Below are 20,421 nucleotides of genomic sequence, written 5' to 3'. Positions count from 1 at the left end.
TTCGTAGTGAGAGCTCATATCGATCCCTGAACTGGGGGAAAATATACAAAATAACACTTTTTATACATCACCTTCAGTTTATTCATAGGAATGGGTAAAACATTGGGGGTTTGAGGAAATGAGTAAGATGCTGAATGGCCCTTCACAATATTCCTGATTGGGGTTGCCCAGAAGCTACTCTGCCTTTACCTCTTATGCAGCAGAACCTGAAACGCTTTGCAATGCTTTGCAGACCTTTCTTGCACACCAAGACCTAATTGTGTATTGGACTTGCTATAAAATAAAAGCACTTCACCATGTTTCCTATAGGTATATGTATGTATGTATGTATGTATGTATGTATGTATGTATGTATGTATGTATGTATGTATGTATATATGTACTGGAGCTTACATAAATAATTTGAAACAGACAACATATTTTAGCAATAATTGTAAATATCATATGGAGAAAGGAGAGACCCCGTTTCCGTATTAACGATGTACTCTCAACGCCAGTCTTCGGACCTCCCCCTCCCCCCCTTCCTCCCCAACAGGTCAGGTTTTCAGGAGCCACTGATTGAGCCACCTGTGCTGACGAAGGGATATCCTTAAAACTTGACCTGTTGGGGGGTCTCGAGGACTGGAGTTGAGAACCCCTGAAGTTCTGTGTTCTGAATGCTATGGTGCTGCACTAAATGCCTGTGTTTCTTTTCTTTTTAAACTTGCTGTTCCAGTACTATCACTGCTCGTTTCGAATGACTGGGGAAGGCTGGCTTCTCTGTTGTGGACAGTATCAAGATGTCCTCATTGTTGACGCGAAGACCTTGCAAGCTCTTCATACTTTCAAATCACAGTCTTCTGATTGGATTAGTTGCATGTGTATTGTTCACTCGACAAGGATTCAAGGTACAGCAGTGACAAAGAGAGACATTCACATGGACAATTAAAAGGCAAACGCCAGTAAATCAAATAACTTGGGAAATAAAAGACAATATGCTCACGTTTAACTTAGTGATCATTTATGTATTGTGATATCTTAGTGCAGGGGTGCGCAAACTTTTTCCCCTGCTCCCCCCTGCCTGCTCTTCTCCCCCCCGCCCCCCTGCTCGCGCTCCCCCCTCCTTACCTTGTCTCCAGTGTTCTGATGTCACAACGTCATGTGACGTATCACCACGCTGTCATGGCAACGCGACATCAAGTGATCCTGTGGCGTCATTTGACGTCGCGTTGCAATGGTGACGTGTCACCAGAAGCCACCGGAGACAAGGTGAGGGAACTTACAGAGGCATGGCGAGCGATCCCCGGCATTTAATTGAAATGTTGGTAACCTTGCACACCCCTGTCTTAGTGGACGAAAGTTATTAGTGTTTCCACAGCTATAAAAAAAAAGTCTTCATGTGTATACAAGTTTCATAATGTTAAAAGTATATCTTAATGCACTGGCATAATTGCAACAAACAGTGTCTTGTTTTCTTTATAACTATTTCATATGGCACTTTTCGCTCAATGGGACTCAAAGCACTTCACAATTACAGTATAGCGCACGGTACGCAGCACATAGGAATTATTACAGACACAGTCCCTGCCCTGCAGAGCTTACAATCTATGTTTTTCGTGCCTAAGGCACAGGGAGATAAAGTGACTTGCCCAAGGTCACAATGAGCTGACACCGGGTTCCCCTGCTCAGGGTCATTGTTCGCAGAGCCACTTGGTCACTTACAATGCTGTCTTATCTACAGTGTCTGACACAAGTTACTTACAGTAAATATACTGTCAACTGTATAATGACAAATGTGGTCTGAATCAGTTACTATGTCTGTTTCACTCCTTTGCCCACTAAATAATTAATCACATCCGTTTAAGGTGTCTACATATACAACATATACAACACCTGAGAATTACGTCTAGTTTCCAAGGGATTTTTTTTTTAAAACTGTGTCTGTTGCATTTAACGTAAGGCCTGGGACATAGTACCGTAGGCCGTGCTGAGCCACACTGAGCCGCGCTGAGCAGATGCACTTACCCCCTGCATCTGTCATCAACGCGGTTTTAGCAGCCGCTTCCGCATGCGTGCGGAGGCTGAGAAATTCTGAGCAGACAGGCAAATTTAAAATTTGCCACTCAGGGAAGCAGAGGAGCGGTCACGTGACCGCTCACATCCAATGGGAGCGAGGGACTAGCCCCGTCTCCCACCATGCCTCCGCCACGCCTTTGCCCCGCCTCCGCCCCGCCCCCAAACCGCGCTCACTGCCTCGCCTGCCAGGACACAAAAAAGCTCCAGTTTGAGCAGGCGAAGCAGAGCAGGAGCGCGGATCAGCGCGGCCCGAGGCACCATGTCCGAGGCCTACGAGAACATCAAGATTTACATTTGCCACCAATTTTATCACAGATGACTAAGCAAAAGCTGACTTATCAGGGGGGTCATCGACTCAAAAGTAGGCAGAAAATAAGTGGCTTAGCTGCAAAATGTGACATATCCCTTTATGATATGTGTCTGTGGTAATTACTTCCTAGCATCACAAAGCTGACTCAGTGGAGCAAAATAGGGGCAGAGTGCTTTATTACGTTGATTCTTGGCATTTCAAGTTTAAAATGCCTTTCTTATGCCCCTCTTCCATATATTGAGAAATTAGGTACACACAGTTACGGATGCAGCAAATTCCATTCAAGCTCATGCAATATTAACTGAGGGTTGAGCCACTTCTGGCTATATTGAATAAGGGCATTAGTGTTGATTTAGCAGCAAAAACTGATACAAAGCCTACACCCAAAGAAGTTCTTTAATGGGGAAAGGCAGAGTTGCAGACCTGACTAAGACGTGAATATGCTCACAACTATTTGCTGTATGCTACATGTTGGAGGGTTTTTGTTCCTTTTTTTTTTTTTTACCAACCATCACTTATTTAATTTGCATTGATTCAAACATTACAGGTTATCTGCTTTTTTTGGTGTGTAGTTTCTCAAACATGGTTTGTTGACTTAATCACTGTGATTGCCATACACCCTACTTTTTCACCTTGAATAATAGATGAGGCATTTACTTTGGATTAGTGTTCAGTGCAGGTGTATGACATCACACGGTGGTACTTTTAATCTTCAGCAGGTGACACGTATATAAAAAAAAAAGTCAAATCAAAAGAAGGTGAAAAGACTGTAAATATTGTTTTCCAAGAACATGATTAAGTGAGCTTTTCATATTTTCTTAATACCTAAACTCAGTATTTGCTTCAATGGCTGTCCGCTTCTGACGTATAAGTTAAGATGAACACAAAAAAGCCTTTTATATATGTACATTTTGTATTGTGCAGTTATGAAAAAAATGTAGTTTCTTCAAGCAGTTAATCAAAATATACAGTGACAGATACTGAGATTTGTACTGCTGGACATATATTCTGACTGCACTTGAATAGATACAGTATGCTGTCAGAAACAAATATAGATACACTGTAGGTGTATTTTGATCAAGTGTCTTATATGTAGTGCAATTTAAAATGGCATAACAGTAAACATGTTAAGTCTAATAGAAAAAGATAGTTTACAAACAATGTGATATTGTAAGTAAGTATAGGCACGTTCGCAAGTTTGAAATCTGAACTTCATAGATTTGATGTTGGGTTCTAAGTCTGATTTGAGCAGTTCAATTTCTGAAAACTCTGAGTCAAGCTTACGTATAGAGAGCCAAAACCCCCAAAAAGCTAATCCTTGGAATTGGTGATGAACCGAGTACCCGGAATTACCCGGCGAATTTTCAGCTACCCGGAAATGACCCGGACCCGACAACTGAGAAGTGGGTAATGTCAAGGTAGCTGAGAAAATACATCATTACTTACCCGTTGTCAGCGATGGAAGGCGAGGAAGACTCGTGAGGAAGTCCGTGGCTACATCTAAGCAGGTCAGCAGAGGTCCTGTGGCGGTGGCAGCATCAGCAGTCTGTGTTCAACCGGCATGGGAGCTGCAGGACTCCATAGCAGTGTGAGCTGGGGAACCAGGAGCAGAAGCGTTCCTATTGGACAGCCGGCTGAACACACACTGCTGATGCTGCCACCACAGGACCTCTGCTGACCTGCCTAGATCTTGCCGCCATCTTCCTCCACCCCCAGGTAAATGCCAACCGGGTATCCGGCCGGGTAGATCGTGTGATTTTGGCCAGGTACCCCTTACCCGTCATTTTTTAAAGTAGGACCCGGTCCAACACTACTTGGAATCATTTTTATTCTTTTTCATTTTTATGTTTTGTGGTGGATTTGTTTTAGAAAATGGTCAAACGTTTTTTTTTAGAAGCAAAACCAAACCCAAGTTTATATATTCCAAGTACTTAAGAGTTAACCAATGTACAGTACTCTACCAAAGAAGAAATAGTGTTGTTGCAGTGAACATTAAACTCAGCTACAGTATAACCCAGGGGTGCAAAAACTTTGGAGGGGCAAAAGTTTTCAGGGAGGGGGGGGCTTGGGGCACGGCGGTTGCAGAGGCCCTGCGCTCTTCCCCAAGGCATTTAAAAGAAATGCTGGGAGATCGCTTGAGGCCTCTGCAACTATCCTAACCTTGTCTTCGGCAATGCAGCCTCAAATGACGCCGAAGACAAGGTAAGGTAGGGGGGCGCGAGCAGGGAGGGAAGCAGGCAGGGGGGGCAGTGGGGAAAGATTGCTCACCGCTGGTCTAACCCTTTCTTTACTGCTTTATTATATTACTGATGGGCACTCCCTGGCATACAGGGATATTCACAAGGAGTGGTAGCTCTTGGCATACAACAATGGCTACAGCCAGGTTGGACTCTAACAACTTTTAGACCTCCGTTACAAGACCAATGCAGTATGTAGTGGTCCTACAAAAATGATAGGCATTTCAATACAAGCTAAAAACTGAATTTGTAACATTGGGATACGTTCCCCATTTATCAACTTTGATCAATTTTTCCATTTTTCTCAAATCTGTTGCTCCAATTTCCCTGCAAATTTAGTACGAAAATTTAGACCAAGGCAAAAAAAAAGGCTGCCTGATAGTGATGACTCACTAATATACCCCATACAGGAATAATATTAATCATATTAGTTAAAATATTAATATTAGAGGAAAACTAATAATACAGGATAGATCAGGGGTGTGCAAACTTTCTGCGCTGCGCCCCCTGCCTGCTTAGCCCCAGTGCTCGCGCCCCCCACTTTACTTAGGAACCGGCATCAAATGACGCAGCAGGATCATGCAATGTCACGTGACCCTGCGGCATCATTTGATGCGCGTTGTCGTGGTGACGCGCATCAAATGATGCCGTGGCGATGCGTCGCCCGAAGCCAAGGTAAGTAAGTTACAGAGGCCTCACGTACTCCCCGGCATTTAATTTAAATACTTTGGGGAAGAGCGCGGGGCTTCTGTAATCGCCGCGCCCCCCCAAACAAAAATCTGTGCGCCCCCCAGTTTGCGCATCCCTGGGTTAGATGTTACTTTTTTGTACAGACCAAAGTGAAACAATGTGAACTCTGTATTCTGGATTTGAGATGAATCTATAATGCAGCATCAAGAAGCAAAATAGGAAGGTTAGTGAAACTCCACAGTTATGATCAAGTGTGCCCATTCACTGTGAACCATTCATTTTCATGCATAAACCCATGGGGGGATCGGGGGGTCTTTTTCTACACCCTTGTTGTTAAAAAATGTCTGACTGATGCACTTTTTCTCTTGCAGAAGATTCATTGGTTGTAATCTCTGCTGCAGGTGATCTGAAAGTGTGGGATTTGTCGTCATCGGTTAATAGCCTGCAGGTCAGTTGAGCTAAAATAATCAATGCCTTGTATAATAATGAAAAAGTAAAAATTGGGATTATCCGGCTATACACCCTATTTCAGTGTTTTTCAACAAGGGTTCTTAGGAAGCCTTGGATTCTCCGGGCATTCCTAAAGGGTTATCTGCAATTTTCAGGTCATTTGAAAATTGTACCAAATACAGAAGAATTTGCAATGCATCTGATTTCAGGCGCGCTATTAGAGAGGGTTGGGGTTCCTTACAATGCATCTGATTTCAGACACGCCATTAGAGAGGGTTGGGGTTCCTTACAATGCATCTGATTTCAGACACGCCATTAGAGAGGGTTGGGGTTCCTTACAATGCATCTGATTTCAGATACGCTATTAGAGAGGGTTGGGGTTCCTTACAATGCATCTGATTTCAGATACGCTATTAGAGAGGGTTGGGGTTCCTTACAATGCATCTGATCTCAAACGCGCTATTATAGGGTTCCTTAACTAAAAAAACATTGAAAACCACTGGCCCCTTTGAACAGAGAGACGTGCTAGCAATATATATATATATATATATATATATATATATATATATATATATATATATATATATATATATATATATATTAACAAGATTTTTACGAATATTTCCTTTTTTTAAATGGCTTACGCAAGATGAACATTAGTACTGATCAGTAATTGATTCTCAAGTAGTATTGACTCCTGGCTCTCATTTGCCAGATAATTTTTGTTATTTGATCATTACTATTTTTTCTACTCTACCGCTGGTTTCCATCAAATAATTGGTAAAACATAAGGTCTTGCAACAAAATATAATTAAGATTGTATTATAAATATTACAAAAGTGTTGATGTCACAGTGTAATTATAAACAAATTATTGTCGTAATTCCATTTGTAAACAGTTTTATAGGTTCTGTACTGTACTTGAAAGTATTTCATAGATGTGTGTGTATCTGTCTTCTTCGCTGATACTTCTTATATACACTTTTATGCATGTGGTCAGGAAAAACTTGTTTGTTCTCATTCATTAAGATAACCTATTACACTATTTAAGTGTCCAAAAATATATAATTTGCTAACTCAAAGGGAGTTGGTAATTAAACTGCGATAGTGCCGACCGGGGAAATAATATTGCACGGAAAACCTTATTGACTTAATTTACCGTTTAATGAATAACACTGAAAGATACTTGCATTGTTTCATCTTATTTTAAATCTAATTTTTTTTTATATCCTATTTTTTGAACAGGAAAAACAAAATGTCTATGAAACAGAATCAAAATCTCTGGGCCTTACAAACTGCCGTGCTGTACGTTTTTGCACATACACAGAGCGACTTTTGTTGGTGATATGCTACAATTCTTGGAAGGTGCTGTATTGGCTGGTTACACTATTTCATGCTTTCTCTTAAGACAATCTGAACGTTTGCTCAAAGCCTATAAAAAAATAATGGTGGTTTCTTGGATGTTAGATTGGCGTGCATCGGTTTTTTTCTCACCATATAGAGATGTTAAAGTGGTCCAAGTGTCACTTCAGATTTTCTAAAAAAAGACAAACAAATGAAATCACATGGCTGAGAAGAGCAAGATCTGTTTCTATTCTTTTACAATTTAGCTCTCAATGCTCAAACACTTTCCCATTATTCCAGTACCGGTCCTATAACTGGTTTCTGATTGCGGTATATTTAGCCTATGTAGAGCATGTTGAAGATCTTGTCTGAGGGATAAATAGGTAGTGTGCAGAACGAGTCTGTATAACTCTGAGATGGGACAGTTTCCCCCTTACCGCATAGATACAGTACTTCCCTCTTCGATATAGACAACACCCATGAATAGCAATGTAAAATCTCCTCCTCGTGCAAGATTGGGATTTGGAATTAAAGCTGCAGTTCAAGCTCCTGTTTAAAAAAAATATATTTTTTTTTTCCCATTCAATATGTGCATCAATACAATCTCCACACTGACAAGTGATTAGCTAAGCTGCCGATCCATCCATTCTCCTGTAATCAATTGCTTGCTCCGGGTTATTTAATTCGGTTCTTACACAGCATTGTGGGCAATGTAGTACAACAATATTGAGTGACTGGGCAGTTTCTAGATACAATTGGTGCACTGCTAGAGAGAGTGTGGGGCTCAAGAGCCAGAGCCTATCAGAAGAGGAAAGGGGCTGTCACTTTGGAAATGCTTCCTACATTAGGAACATTAAAAATGTCTTTAAAACATTTTTTATTTACATTTTTTTAAATGCTTCAAGTATTTTCTCATAGTACAGAACTGATTTATTTAAAAAACAAAACACACACATGTAGGATATTGCTTGAACTGCAGCTTTAAGTATTTGTATTATTCATGAAACTATAGGATGGATCTCTTCAAGTGGATCCCTGACGAAAGGTTTTCACAATTTGGGGTTTACATGATGTTTAAGTTGTACTGTATATGCAACTGAATTAAAAGTTAGGGATGCTGATTTAATGTATGTATGCATGTCTTTATTTATATTGTGCCATTAATGTACATAGCGCTTCACAGCAGTAATACACATGACAATCATATAAATAACAAATAATACAAATAACAGATCATGGGAATAAGTGCTTCAGACATAAAATCATTTAATCATTTCTGTAGCTCTTAATCTGTTGACCTTTGAGGATCATTTACAAAACTGTAGTAGATCCTACGTCACACAGTCAGCCATTCAAATTGGTCGATAAACCCCACAAGTTTTATCATTATGAATTATTTCCAAACTCCATATGTAAATGATCTTCGTACTCTCATATGTTACATTTATGTGATTGATATTATATTTTAGCATCGTATGCTTTATGATTATATGAGTAGCAGCGTGGATAATACTATACACATGATGCATAAAGCTTGGCCCCCTGCAGACGCACTTACCAGAACGCCCTCCTACTGTCTCTGTACATTCCTCCTACCTACCAATTAGATTGTAAGCTCCTCGGAGCAGGGACTCCTCTTCTGAAATGTTACTTTTATGTATGAAGCACTTATTCCCATGACCTGTTATTTCTATTATTTATTATTTATATGATTGTCACGTGTATTACTGCTGTGAAGCGCTATGTACATTAATGGCGCTATATAAATAAAGACGTTCATGCATACCCTTCCCCCTGTCTATACCGCTTATAGTATACACTGTGCTGTACAGAGAATTATAGAATTTCACAGGCCCAATAAGTCCCTGTTCCTCAGAACTTACAATCTAATGGAGTAACTTGCCCAAGGTCACATAATAATAATAACTTTATTTCATATAGCGCTTTTCACCCGCGCTGTAAGCAGCACATTGGATTTCTACTGACAGTTCCTGCCCCGCAGAGCTTACAATCTGTTTTTGGTGCCTGAGGCACAGGGAGATAAAGTGACTTGCCCAAGGTCACAAGGAGCTGACACTGGTGTCATTCAAACTCCCTGTCATTGGTTACAGAGTCGGTGTCTTCACTCACTGTTCTGCTCCTTCTCCTAAGAGAGCTAACCCTGGCATTCTAATCGGATTCACCTGCTTCAAAAGCAGTGACATTACCAGTGAACTACTGTACGCCTGCAGGGAGTAATGTCACTGATACATTCTTTGTTTACTTTTGCCACTAGGTTTATGACTATTGTGATTTTTCCTTACTCTGCTCTGAAAATTACAAGAGTGGCCAATCCTTTGCTGGGGGAGCATTCCTAGCTGCTAACAGACTTATCATCTGGACAGAGGATGGTCACAGTTACATCTACCAGCTGCTGAACAGGTGGGATCAAATGGCAATGGCATATGATGAGTTCAGGTACAAAATAAGCTGTATGTAAGTTTATTGTGGAAAATCCATGCTTGTCACACTTGATCAAAACCCATGACAAAACCTCTTTGACATTAGAACATTTGGCTTGAGTTTGGCAGTCTTGAGTCTTTATGCGAAGCAGCAGGAGATGAAGAAACGAGATTAGCCATGTAGAACTTTATTGGGCAGATGGTGCTATGATTTCAAAGAACACAAAAGTAATTAGTTACCATCTCAACAACTTTTCTTTGGTGAAAAGAGTTTTAAACCAGCCAACCCTGTTTTGTTTGATGTCACTTTAAAGCTTCATATTGTTTCCTTTGCACAGCGGACTTTCCAAAAGTATACATCCGATTGAAGGAGGATTACTTAAAGAAACAATCACCCCTCACTTACTCTGCTCTACAAGTGGGAATGAAAAGGTAACAGGATTCTACAGAGGGGGGAAAAAAAATGATATTTTTAAAATTTAATTCATTAGACTCAGATAAACTTCTCCTACCATCAACTCTAGTATGTCATGTAGAAAATATATGCTACTTGCCACAGTATATTATTCATCAATGTTGTTCGAAACAGAAAGATCAATCTATTTTTAGTATTAATATATTATCCTGTTGCACCTGAATATCATGAACAAGACAATGTTATTTCGGCTCATCCAAAGTTCTCATCAATGTTCATCAATGCACTGGTTGATTCTAACAAGAACTCAACTGGAAAAACAACTAGTTTGATACATTATATCTCACTAATAGGAAGACTGGCATTGTTGTTCACCCTTTATAGTCAGATCCATAAGCGTAGCACACAAAGGAGGTTTAATCCAGCATCATTTTATCCACCAACATTTTGGTTCTACATTAACAGCCTTTCTGGACTGAGATGTTGGTGAACAAATGATGCTCCTCTAAACCTCCACATTGTGCTACTTTTTCTTAAATACCTTCACTTGCTAAGGTTATATAATGATATACAGTAGTGTAATAATCACTTTCCATACACCCTGCTAATAAACATGCTGTATTGTAACAGAAGTGTCTTGTAGCCTCAAGTTCAGATGCCTTCATAAAGCAGTTTTGTGTCATCATACGTTTCCCTAACTCTCCTTCCATGCAATGAAATGCATTGATCAAAAGAACAAGAAGAACCTCTTAATTTCTGGCGAGTGAGAATTGAGCGATTGTCAGATGCCTACTACGTGAATATGCAGCAATCAGGAAATGGGGGTCACTGTAATTGGATTTAAGTCATGCAACACTTTTGTTATCCACACATAAAACTATTCAATTATCCTAAGAAGGAGCGGTAGGCTCAGTGAATAAAGACACTGACTGGCACGAGTTTGGAGCAGGGGAACCTGGTTCACTTCCTGGTGTTGGCTCCTTGTGACCTTGGGCAAGTCACTTTATCTCCCAGTGCCTCAGGCACCAAAAACATAGATTGTAAGCTCCACAGGGCAGGGACCTGTGCCTGCAAAATGTCTCTGTAAAGCGCTACGTAAAACTAGCAGCGTTATACAAGAACATGCTATTATTATTATTATTATTATTATCCTAACCCCTTTCACAGTTAGTTGATGGGAAATAGGCGTGGATTTATTTATGAAGTGCCATTTATTATAACCATCTCTTGAAAGGCAATCAAAAGTGACCATCACATTTGAGAGACTAACTCCTTTACTGAACTTTGCTATTGTTGGGACCTCAATGAAAATAACGACACCTTATTTTTGTTCTAATATCTAATCATAATGTCCATATTTTATCATAATACTATGCTTTGTGTATTAAAGCCTCAGTAATTAGCGTACCATTGTAGGCCACGTAGCCACTGGCCATTTGTTACTAGAATGTATGATCCCTTTAAAGCTGCAGTTCAAGCAATATCCTATATCTGTTATTTTTTTTGTTTGTTTTTTTTATTAAATCAGTTCTGTACTATGTTCCTATAGCATCCATTTGCAAAGTCACATCCCCTTCCTTTTCTGAAACAGGCTCTAAAACACCCCTTTTTGAGCCCTGCCCTCTCTCTAGCAGTGAACCAATTGTATCTAGGGACTGCTTGGTCACATGATCTTCCCACAGAACTTTGCATCTTGGGTCCCCTTCTGCTGCACTGACAGCCATTTAGGGAACCCCCGAGCCGAATCTTCGCTGATCGATCACAGGAGAACGGCTCAACTTGTCTAATCACTTGTCAGTGTGTAGATTGAATTGATGCACATATTGAATGAAAAAATATATATATTTTTATTTTAAAAACGTCAACTTGAACTGTTGCTTTAATATAATTAACTGCTTATTGCTTTAGTAATGATAATTTGTAAACTGACATGACAAATTTCAAGGGTATATTTTCCATTGATACAGAGTTTTTCATGTGCCATGGGCTTCATGAATGAAAGGAAGGAGCCATTCTTTAAAATACTTTATTCTGGTGATGCATCTGGAAGGATCAGCTTCTGGCATATTCCAGATGTTCCAGTATCCCAGTTTGATGGTTCCCCGCTAGGTAAGATATTGTATTTCCTCTCTAGAGCCTTATATAGTCTGCCATTTATATGGCTAACAGTTTGAAACTATCCTCTACTGGATCTACTAAAATAATCTACTTTTGGTGTTACAATGTACTAAGTAAAAAAATATTTTTATATACCATACACATGGCTACAAAGTACACTACTGGTGTGTGTGTGTGTGTGTGTGTGTGTGTGTGTGTGTGTGTGTGTGTGTGTGTGTGTGTGTGTGTGTGTGTGTGTGTGTGTGTGTGTGTGTGTGTGTGTGTGTGTGTGTGTGTGTGTGTGTGATAGAGATAGAGATATGCTGTATACTATGTTAAATTCAACAGATAACCCATATTTACATAGGGTTGCTATTTCACAAGGCACCTTACAACTCATTGACTTGAATAGGTCATATAAAGCACCAATTAGTGAATGTGGGCAATTACCCCCAATGAATTTGTCTGTAATGTTCCAATTGCTTGTATTACATGTTTTACAGAGATTGAAATAGAGGCAACATTGACACTTCAAGAGATTTTTGATGGGCATAGATCTATGTCAGAGGGAATCATAGATCATCTTTGTGTCCCTGAAGAAGGAACGACATATGCAGCAGTCACCTCATCTATATATATCCCTAGCCTTGATAAGCTAGTGTGCGGATGTGAAGATGGCAAAATTGTTATCACACTTGCATTGCATGCCGCCAGGGCAAGACTTCTCGAAGACCACCCATTACTAAAAGGTAACATTGGCATAAGTGTAGGGGTGGGATATATAAGAGACAATGCAAGCCGTTTATTTCTTTCATTTTTTTTTAATACAGGGGGTCTCCAGAGCTGAACCCGATTCATTTCAGTTCTGGGGACCCTCTGCTTCCGAAGGTACTGTATTTACCTCCAAAGGGGGCGCCGGTAGACACTCCAGGATTCACCTTATGCCTGCTTTTCAAAGCTCCCGGGCCAATAGGAAGCCGTGATGTCATCAGGTGCGGTTTCCTATTGGCCTACGTGACGAGGAAGCAGCAAACTATAGGAAACTGCAGGAGATATCGGCGCCCCCCCTGTGGAGGAAAGTATCTCTGGACGCAGGGGGTCACCGGAGCTGAAATTAATGGTGTTCAGCTCCGGAAATCTCCAGCTTCAAACCTGTATTAAAAAAAATGAAGAAAAAAAAACCTAACAAAAAAACGGCTTGGATTTCTTAAGATGGAAACGTTGATGAATTTTTGTTTAAAGGTACTTATTCTTCCTATACGTTAAACTAACATTGGTCAAAGTGCTCTTATAAAGTAGTAGTGTTGAGTCTGATTTTAGGAGAGTCCAATCATCGTAAACAACGATAAGCTATTTAGACCACGGTTAAAAAAAAAGTTAATTATGCTGTGTAAGCAGAAATCAAGAGAACCGTGCTAATGAACATCACCTTTCTTTAAAAGCAGAGTAAAATTGTAGTGTTCAAATAAATAAAATGGGTGCACTCCACACCCCCTTGTACCATCACACTGCACTCACTGAAAACTAAAACACAAATGGTCTTTGCTTACAATTTTTTTTAATCTGGAACATAAAAAAACTAGTGGTCCAATGGAATGGAACTGTAAGTTATTGCAAGTGCCATAAAGAAGCACAATAATCGTTTGTCGGGAAATAAAGAAGCATGCGTGTCAACGTCCGCAAATCAGGCCAACTGGTTATCAGGAGTCTTCCCATAATTCCTCTGCTGTTCGTTATCCTTCTGCCCTATATCAGGGGTGACCAACTCCGGTCCTCAAGCGCCACCAACCGGTCAGGTTTATCAGGATATCCCTGCTTCAGCACAGGTGACCCTTGAGTACTGGAGTTGCCCACCCCCTGCTCTATTCGATCACTGGCCGTTTTTCTGTATTAGGATAACCTTGCGCCTTTTCAAAGCAGTTTTCTTTGAAATGGCCTCTGCGGCCACGTTTTGTGTGTCTCGCTCCAACGCGCCAGCAAGAGCAATACCGGCGGCTATATCTGTAGCTCACAACCCAATGTAGACCACAAATAAGAGGCATTTAAATAAAACAAGATTGGTTGTTTTCTTGTCCACAGGCTCACTGCCACATAAGATCTTTGAAGGCCACAGTTGCAGCGTTACCAGCATACTTTATCCACATGAAAAATCTGAGAAGTTTGACCAAGGATGGCTCATTTCTGGTGATCAGAATTCAACTGTTATTTGGAGGGATGTTTTTACTGGAGAGATATTCCACAGGTTTATGCTGCAGGCTGGTTCAATACTGAAAACACTAGTTCCACCAGATGATTACAAAGTAAGGAGAAAAGGTCTTCCTATCACTGTTATTTTAAATGCTTCTTTAAGTAAAAAATTACACATGGGAGAAGCTACATCATATTAGTTGCGATGGTATAATCAAAAGGTGTGTTTTGTATTTGTAGAAAAATTGTTAGCTTATGTGCAGTAGTATTTCCATTTTAATTATTGATTGCTGCACTTTTGTTTTGGCATGGTTAAAAATAATTTAAAAAGAGACAGCATTAGTTCAGCTAAAGTTGACATTTAAAGAAAACGTCTGACCTTTTGAATAAAATACATAGAACTTTGACAGACAGTCAGCATGCAACAGAAACAGTCTCTATCCTGCAGTGGGAAAAATCTACAATATTCACTTTTATGTCGATGGTAACTGCAGCTGACTTTAAGACAAATATGTATACAGAATATATATATATATAATCAAAAAATAAATAGATGATACCGTTCTGTGGCTAACGAAATGCTTTTATTTGTGCGAGCTTTCGAGATACACTGATCTCTTCTTCCGGCAATGTTACAATGAATGTAACATTGCCGGAAGAAGAGATCAGTGTATCTCGAAAGCTCGCACAAATAAAAGCATTTTGTTAGCCACTGAACGGTATCATCTATTTATTTTTTGATTATTGAAGCTCGGCTAACACGTGTGTGTGTGTGTGTGTGTGTGTGTGTGTGTGTGTGTGTGTGTGTGTGTGTGTGTGTGTGTGTGTGTGTGTGTGTGTGTGTGTGTGTGTGTGTGTGTGTGTGTGTGTGTGTGTGTGCTCCCACTGCAGCAAGGGATTCTGGGAAATTACGTGCAAATGAGCACTGTATGCTGGGTATAATGGTGAAAGGCAGGGTTGCAGATCTGTCTAAGACGTGAATGTGCTCACAAGTGATATTCTTTATTTGGCTATATATATATATATATATATATATATATATATGTGTGTGTTTTTATATGTGTGTATGTGTCTACCAAAAACAGTGAAGATATGTATATATGTTAAGTGTATTATATATACTGTATGTTGTTGGTAGCCACACACTCCATTTTTTGATAACTGAAACAAAGTCAGGCCTTTTTTTTATATCTCAGATAAAAAAATAAAAGGATAAACAAATGTTCACCAAACCAGAATACATTTCAAAACAAAAAAAACGCATTTCACGTTATAAAATAAGCGTAAAATGTTATTAGACATGGGATTGAAATGCAATAAAATCATACAAGGTATATAGTCTCCATAAGGTGTTCTATAGTTAGAACTTTTTATACATTTAAGTCCTTGACCTTTTTTATTATTTGTTGTTTCTTATCGCACAGGTGAAACTGTTCCAGAGTGTATATTGTATATGCAGTGATAATTCCGTGGCATTGCTAAATCTTCAGGAGCGGGTGTGTGGTTTTCATGCCAGAAAGCATCTCTTTCCTGTAAAGACCATGAAGCAACATACTGTGCAAGATGTTTTGATTGTTGGCTGTGAAGATGACTCTGTTTATGTCTGGGACATTGAAACTGGTAATACTTTTTAATTCTTTATCCCCTATTTAGCAGGCTAGTTTATATTTGAGCTGTATGTTATTTTTCATCCCTATATATCTTGCATTACCATTTAAAAGGAGAAATATAAATAAATCCGTTCTGTGGTGTTAGATGCTTATTACCTTTTTTTCATTTAAAAAATCAACTCATAATGTCATTTTTTTTTTTGTAAACTTGTTCTTTATTTGCATTTTTTGTTAAGACCAATTGGGAGTGGGGTACAGAACATAAAAAGGGGAGGATGTTACTTTTGAGTTACGTAGCATTGTATCCTGTTATATAACATCGTTTAGTGGGGAGACAAAAATTACATCGCTGTTGGGACAGCATATAAAATAACTGGTACAATAATTTAACTTAAAAAGACTGGGAGAGGAAAAAGGAAAAGACAAAAAAAGAATGTCATTACTTTAGCAATAGATGTCATTTTTCATGTTTTAATACACTGAGCATTTCCGTTGCAGGTTTTAACCCACCACCCCAGCAATGCAAGATCTTTGTAACACTTCCCTGTTTGTGATAATTTACCTGACAGTTTGTACTATAAACTGTAACACTAGATAATGTTACTGTAGTAATATAAGAATACATTGTAGCTGCCAAGTTTACGCTGACTGAAGGATTGATTTAAACCTGCAAGGCGGCCATTTAGTGAACCCTCTCAAATAGGATCTTTACTGATCGATCACGGGAGAGCGAATCGATCGGCAGCTTAGGCAATTAGTTTTCAATAAAGGTAATGAAAGGCTGCATATATTAAAACAATATATATTCTTAAAGCTACTTGGATTGGCTCTTTAATGAGACGTAATGTTTGTTGTAAGGTTTGAGGGAGTAAATAACTAATGAATATAGTAGGAGAGTACAACGGCTACATGAGAGAGGGCTAATGCTGTTATTTTCTATCGGTTATGATGAATTCAAAGTGGCAATCCATGGCGTTTTGTTTTTCTCCATTTCTTTTTACATTGCATTGTAGTGGGGGGGGGGTCTCCAGAGCTGAACCCCATTAATTTCACCTCTGGGGACCCCCTGCTTCCAGAGATACTTACCTCCGTAGGGTGTACTGTAGCCGGTCCACTCAGCTAGCAGGGTTCGTGTAATGGCAGAGTTACAAAGCTTCCATGCTCTCAGGTGCAGCTTCCTATTGATCCGTGTGACGCAGGTGCTTTAAACTTTAAAACCTAGCGAGCGCAGCCGGAGGGGCTATCAGCACCCCCTACAGAGGTAAGTATCTCCGGAAGCAGAGGGTCCCCGGAGCTACAATTAATGGGGTGCAGCTCCGGAGACCCCCTGCTTCAATCCTATATTAAAAAATGAAAACAATTAAAACTGCATAAATTGCTCCTTTAAAGCAGCCTGAGGTTAGAAGAAGAAAATAATCAGTGAAGAATGATCAATGAATATTCTCAGATATGTTCCAGGTGCACAGAGGAATGAGTAAATACTCTCACATACTGGAAATATCACAAAGATACTAATGTACAGGTGTAGCCAGACTTAGGGCTGTTATATAAAGGATGCGGCCGCGCGTTCCTATGCGAACGCGCGTGCACGTGCCGCATGCTTTTCCTGTGTATAGTGCCGGGAGCTGCAGGTAAGTGTATATCTGTGTGTATATGTGTGTGTGTGTGTGTGTATGTGTATGTATGTGTGAGTATGTGTGTGTATGTGTGTGTGTGTGTATGTGTGAGTATATGTGTGTGTATGTGTGAGTATATGTGTGTGTGTATGTGTGTGTGTGTGTGTGTGTATGTGTGAGTATATGTGTGTGCATGGGTTGTGTGAGTGAATGTAAGTCCTAAATAAGATTTTTTTAAAGAAAAAAAAGCTTTAATAAATATTTTTTTTTAACTTCTGCAATCACACACACACACACACACACACACACACACACACACACACACACACACACACACACACACACACACACGCACACACACACGCATCCATATAAACACGCATCCATATAAACACGCATCCATATAAACACGCATACATACACACACGCTTACATACACACACACACACACACATCCATATAAACACACATCCATGCATTCACACACACACACATCCATATAAACACACATCCACGCACACATTCACACACACACACACATCCACATACATTTGAGCGCAGGCAGCGGCGCGAAATTTTGAATTTCCTCATCTTCGCTGCTGTCTGTCAGCTCCCCTCTCCCTGCCGTGCGCGCGGCCCTTCTATAGAAAGGCTGACTAACGTCAGCCAACTAAAACGTGCCTTACTGTCCTCAGCGTCGCGGACAAACATGCAAAAGTCCACGATGCTCTGGATAGTGTCAGACGCGGTGAAGCTGCGGGTCCATCCTTCTGAATGGAACCCCCTGTAGCAGTAATCCTCTGGGGCAGTGACTGCCGCAGTCACGTGATTGTGTGTGGCAGACGCGCTGATGGCATTAAGTTTGGCTATATATTATTATGGGCCTAAGTGATGCTATGCATAAAACACAGGGGAGAGAGGGAAGAGAGAGGGGAGAGAGAGGGGAGAGAGAGAGGGGAGAGAGAGGGGAGAGAGAGAGGGGAGAGAGAGAGAGGGGAGAGAGAGGGGAGAGAGAGGGGAGAGAGAGGGGAGAGAGAGGGGAGAGAGAGGGGAGAGAGAGGGGAGAGAGAGGGGAGAGAGAGGGGAGAGAGAGGGGAGAGAGAGGCGAGAGAGAGGCGAGAGAGAGGCGAGAGAGAGGCGAGAGAGAGGCGAGAGAGAGGGGAGAGAGAGGGGAGAGAGAGGGGAGAGAGAGGGGAGAGAGAGGGGAGAGAGAGGGGAGAGAGAGGGGAGAGAGAGGGGAGAGAGAGGGGAGAGAGAGGGGAGAGAGAGGGGAGAGAGAGGGGAGAGAGAGGCGAGAGAGAGGCGAGAGAGAGGCGAGAGAGAGGCGAGAGAGAGGCGAGAGAGAGGCGAGAGAGAGGCGAGAGAGAGGCGAGAGAGAGGCGAGAGAGAGGCGAGAGAGAGAATGAACATATGCTGCTGCCCAGTGTTCACCTACGCAAGCATGTCATAGGCAGTATCTGTCATCTGCTCCATTTGACCTCTGCAGTTAGTGCATCTGTCTGTCTTCAGGCTTCACTCAGGCAGTCTAGCTGTTTCTGTAATAGTTTGTTTGTTCAGTCACAATGAGTGGCAGAGTGTCTGTGTGCTGATATCTCTGGTTCTGTCCGTTATTATGATGTTGTCAGTGTGTGCAATCTCATAGGATCACAAACCTATACAGTATGCAGAAATATAACGTCAAATTTAGCTGTGCTTTAATTTTATGATACACGAAGCTCAATTAGAGACCGATCTACAATTAGATATACTGCAAGATTCATTATGGTATTGTGTTTTGAGTAGCAGGGAATGGATACAACTGTAATTCCATAAAATGCTCATCAAAGCTGACATTTTAAGAGGTTAGTCAAGTGTTTTGTCACCGTATGACATACTTCTGCACTCGCTAGTCTGCCCATCAACATCAAATCCTCTGGCACTTGTATAGACCATCTAACATTTAACACCACTGTAGTTACATAGTTACATAGTAGATGAAGATGAAAAAATACATGTCCATCAAGCTCAACCTATGTTAAATTTAGACAACAGATACTTATCTTATATTTGTGTCTACGGTATTTTGATCTGTACAATATTTGATCTACTGGTGCTGGATGACGGTACTTACAAGCATTTACTTTTGAAGTCCCCTAACCCAGTGGTGCTCAACTCCAGTCCATAATCCCCCACAACAGGTCAAGTTTCAGGATATCCCTGCTTCAGCACAGGTGGCTCAATCAAAGGCTCAGTCCTGTTGGGGGAGGCTCAGACCTGTTGGGGGAGGGCTTGAGGACTGAAGTTGAGCACCCTTGCCCTAACCGATGTAGCTCACTGCACACTAACAATATTCTGTTTAATAGGTGCAGCTACTATAGTCTTACAGGACCCCAAAACATGTAGTGCACCTGCGAGGTACAATTGGAGGGTATGTGATCTCATTTTCTTCAAGAAAAACCCTTCAACATTTCCCTGATGTCTTCACACTTCCTGCTCCAATTCCACCATTACTCCTGTCATCCAATGACCACAAAAAGGCTTTGCAGCTACTAGTCTTTTGCTGAGTAACCACAGAATCCTTAACGCTACCAACCTGTCCCCAAACATGCCCTGTTTTAGCAGTCTCCCCCCACTTCCTTTTACATTGCAAAGGAGCAGGGAACGTTTCACATGCTGCACCAGCAAGTCCTACCATTGTAATATTCTTCTACATGTTGATATTTTGTCTTTAACGTAAACTGGGAACTGTCACATGGTGAATCCCATTGAAGTTTCCGCACAATGTTCGTACGATAGTGCCCTGATCGACACTATAGCATTTTAATTAATAACTCCCATTGACTTGAATTGCAGAATATAGTGTTGCGATATAAATAAATGCTTAATAATAACTGTGAGAATTTAACCATCATGTTATCAGCCCCTTGCATATATATATACTCTCTCTCTTACTCTCTCTTACTCTCTCTCTTACTCTCTCTATCTCTCCCA

General features: G+C 40.7%; 1 protein-coding gene across 2 annotated transcripts in view; it reads left to right on the top strand.

Annotated features, from left to right (window-relative positions):
• The window catches only part of WDR72 (WD repeat domain 72), a 131,787-nt gene that overhangs the window by 29,505 nt on the left and 81,861 nt on the right, over positions 1-20,421 (top strand). For both annotated transcript variants that reach the window (XM_075575719.1, XM_075575718.1), the window contains exons 5-13: positions 716-887; positions 5,664-5,740; positions 6,987-7,106; positions 9,361-9,506; positions 9,865-9,958; positions 11,909-12,050; positions 12,542-12,787; positions 14,118-14,338; positions 15,650-15,845. In XM_075575719.1, coding sequence (XP_075431834.1) covers positions 716-887; positions 5,664-5,740; positions 6,987-7,106; positions 9,361-9,506; positions 9,865-9,958; positions 11,909-12,050; positions 12,542-12,787; positions 14,118-14,338; positions 15,650-15,845 — 1,414 coding nt within the window. The remainder of the gene's footprint in view (positions 1-715; positions 888-5,663; positions 5,741-6,986; positions 7,107-9,360; positions 9,507-9,864; positions 9,959-11,908; positions 12,051-12,541; positions 12,788-14,117; positions 14,339-15,649; positions 15,846-20,421) is intronic.

The sequence above is a fragment of the Ascaphus truei genome, chromosome 18, assembly GCF_040206685.1.
Source record: "Ascaphus truei isolate aAscTru1 chromosome 18, aAscTru1.hap1, whole genome shotgun sequence".
Taxonomy (NCBI): domain Eukaryota; kingdom Metazoa; phylum Chordata; class Amphibia; order Anura; family Ascaphidae; genus Ascaphus; species Ascaphus truei.
This window is presented reverse-complemented; position numbering and strand designations above follow the sequence as displayed.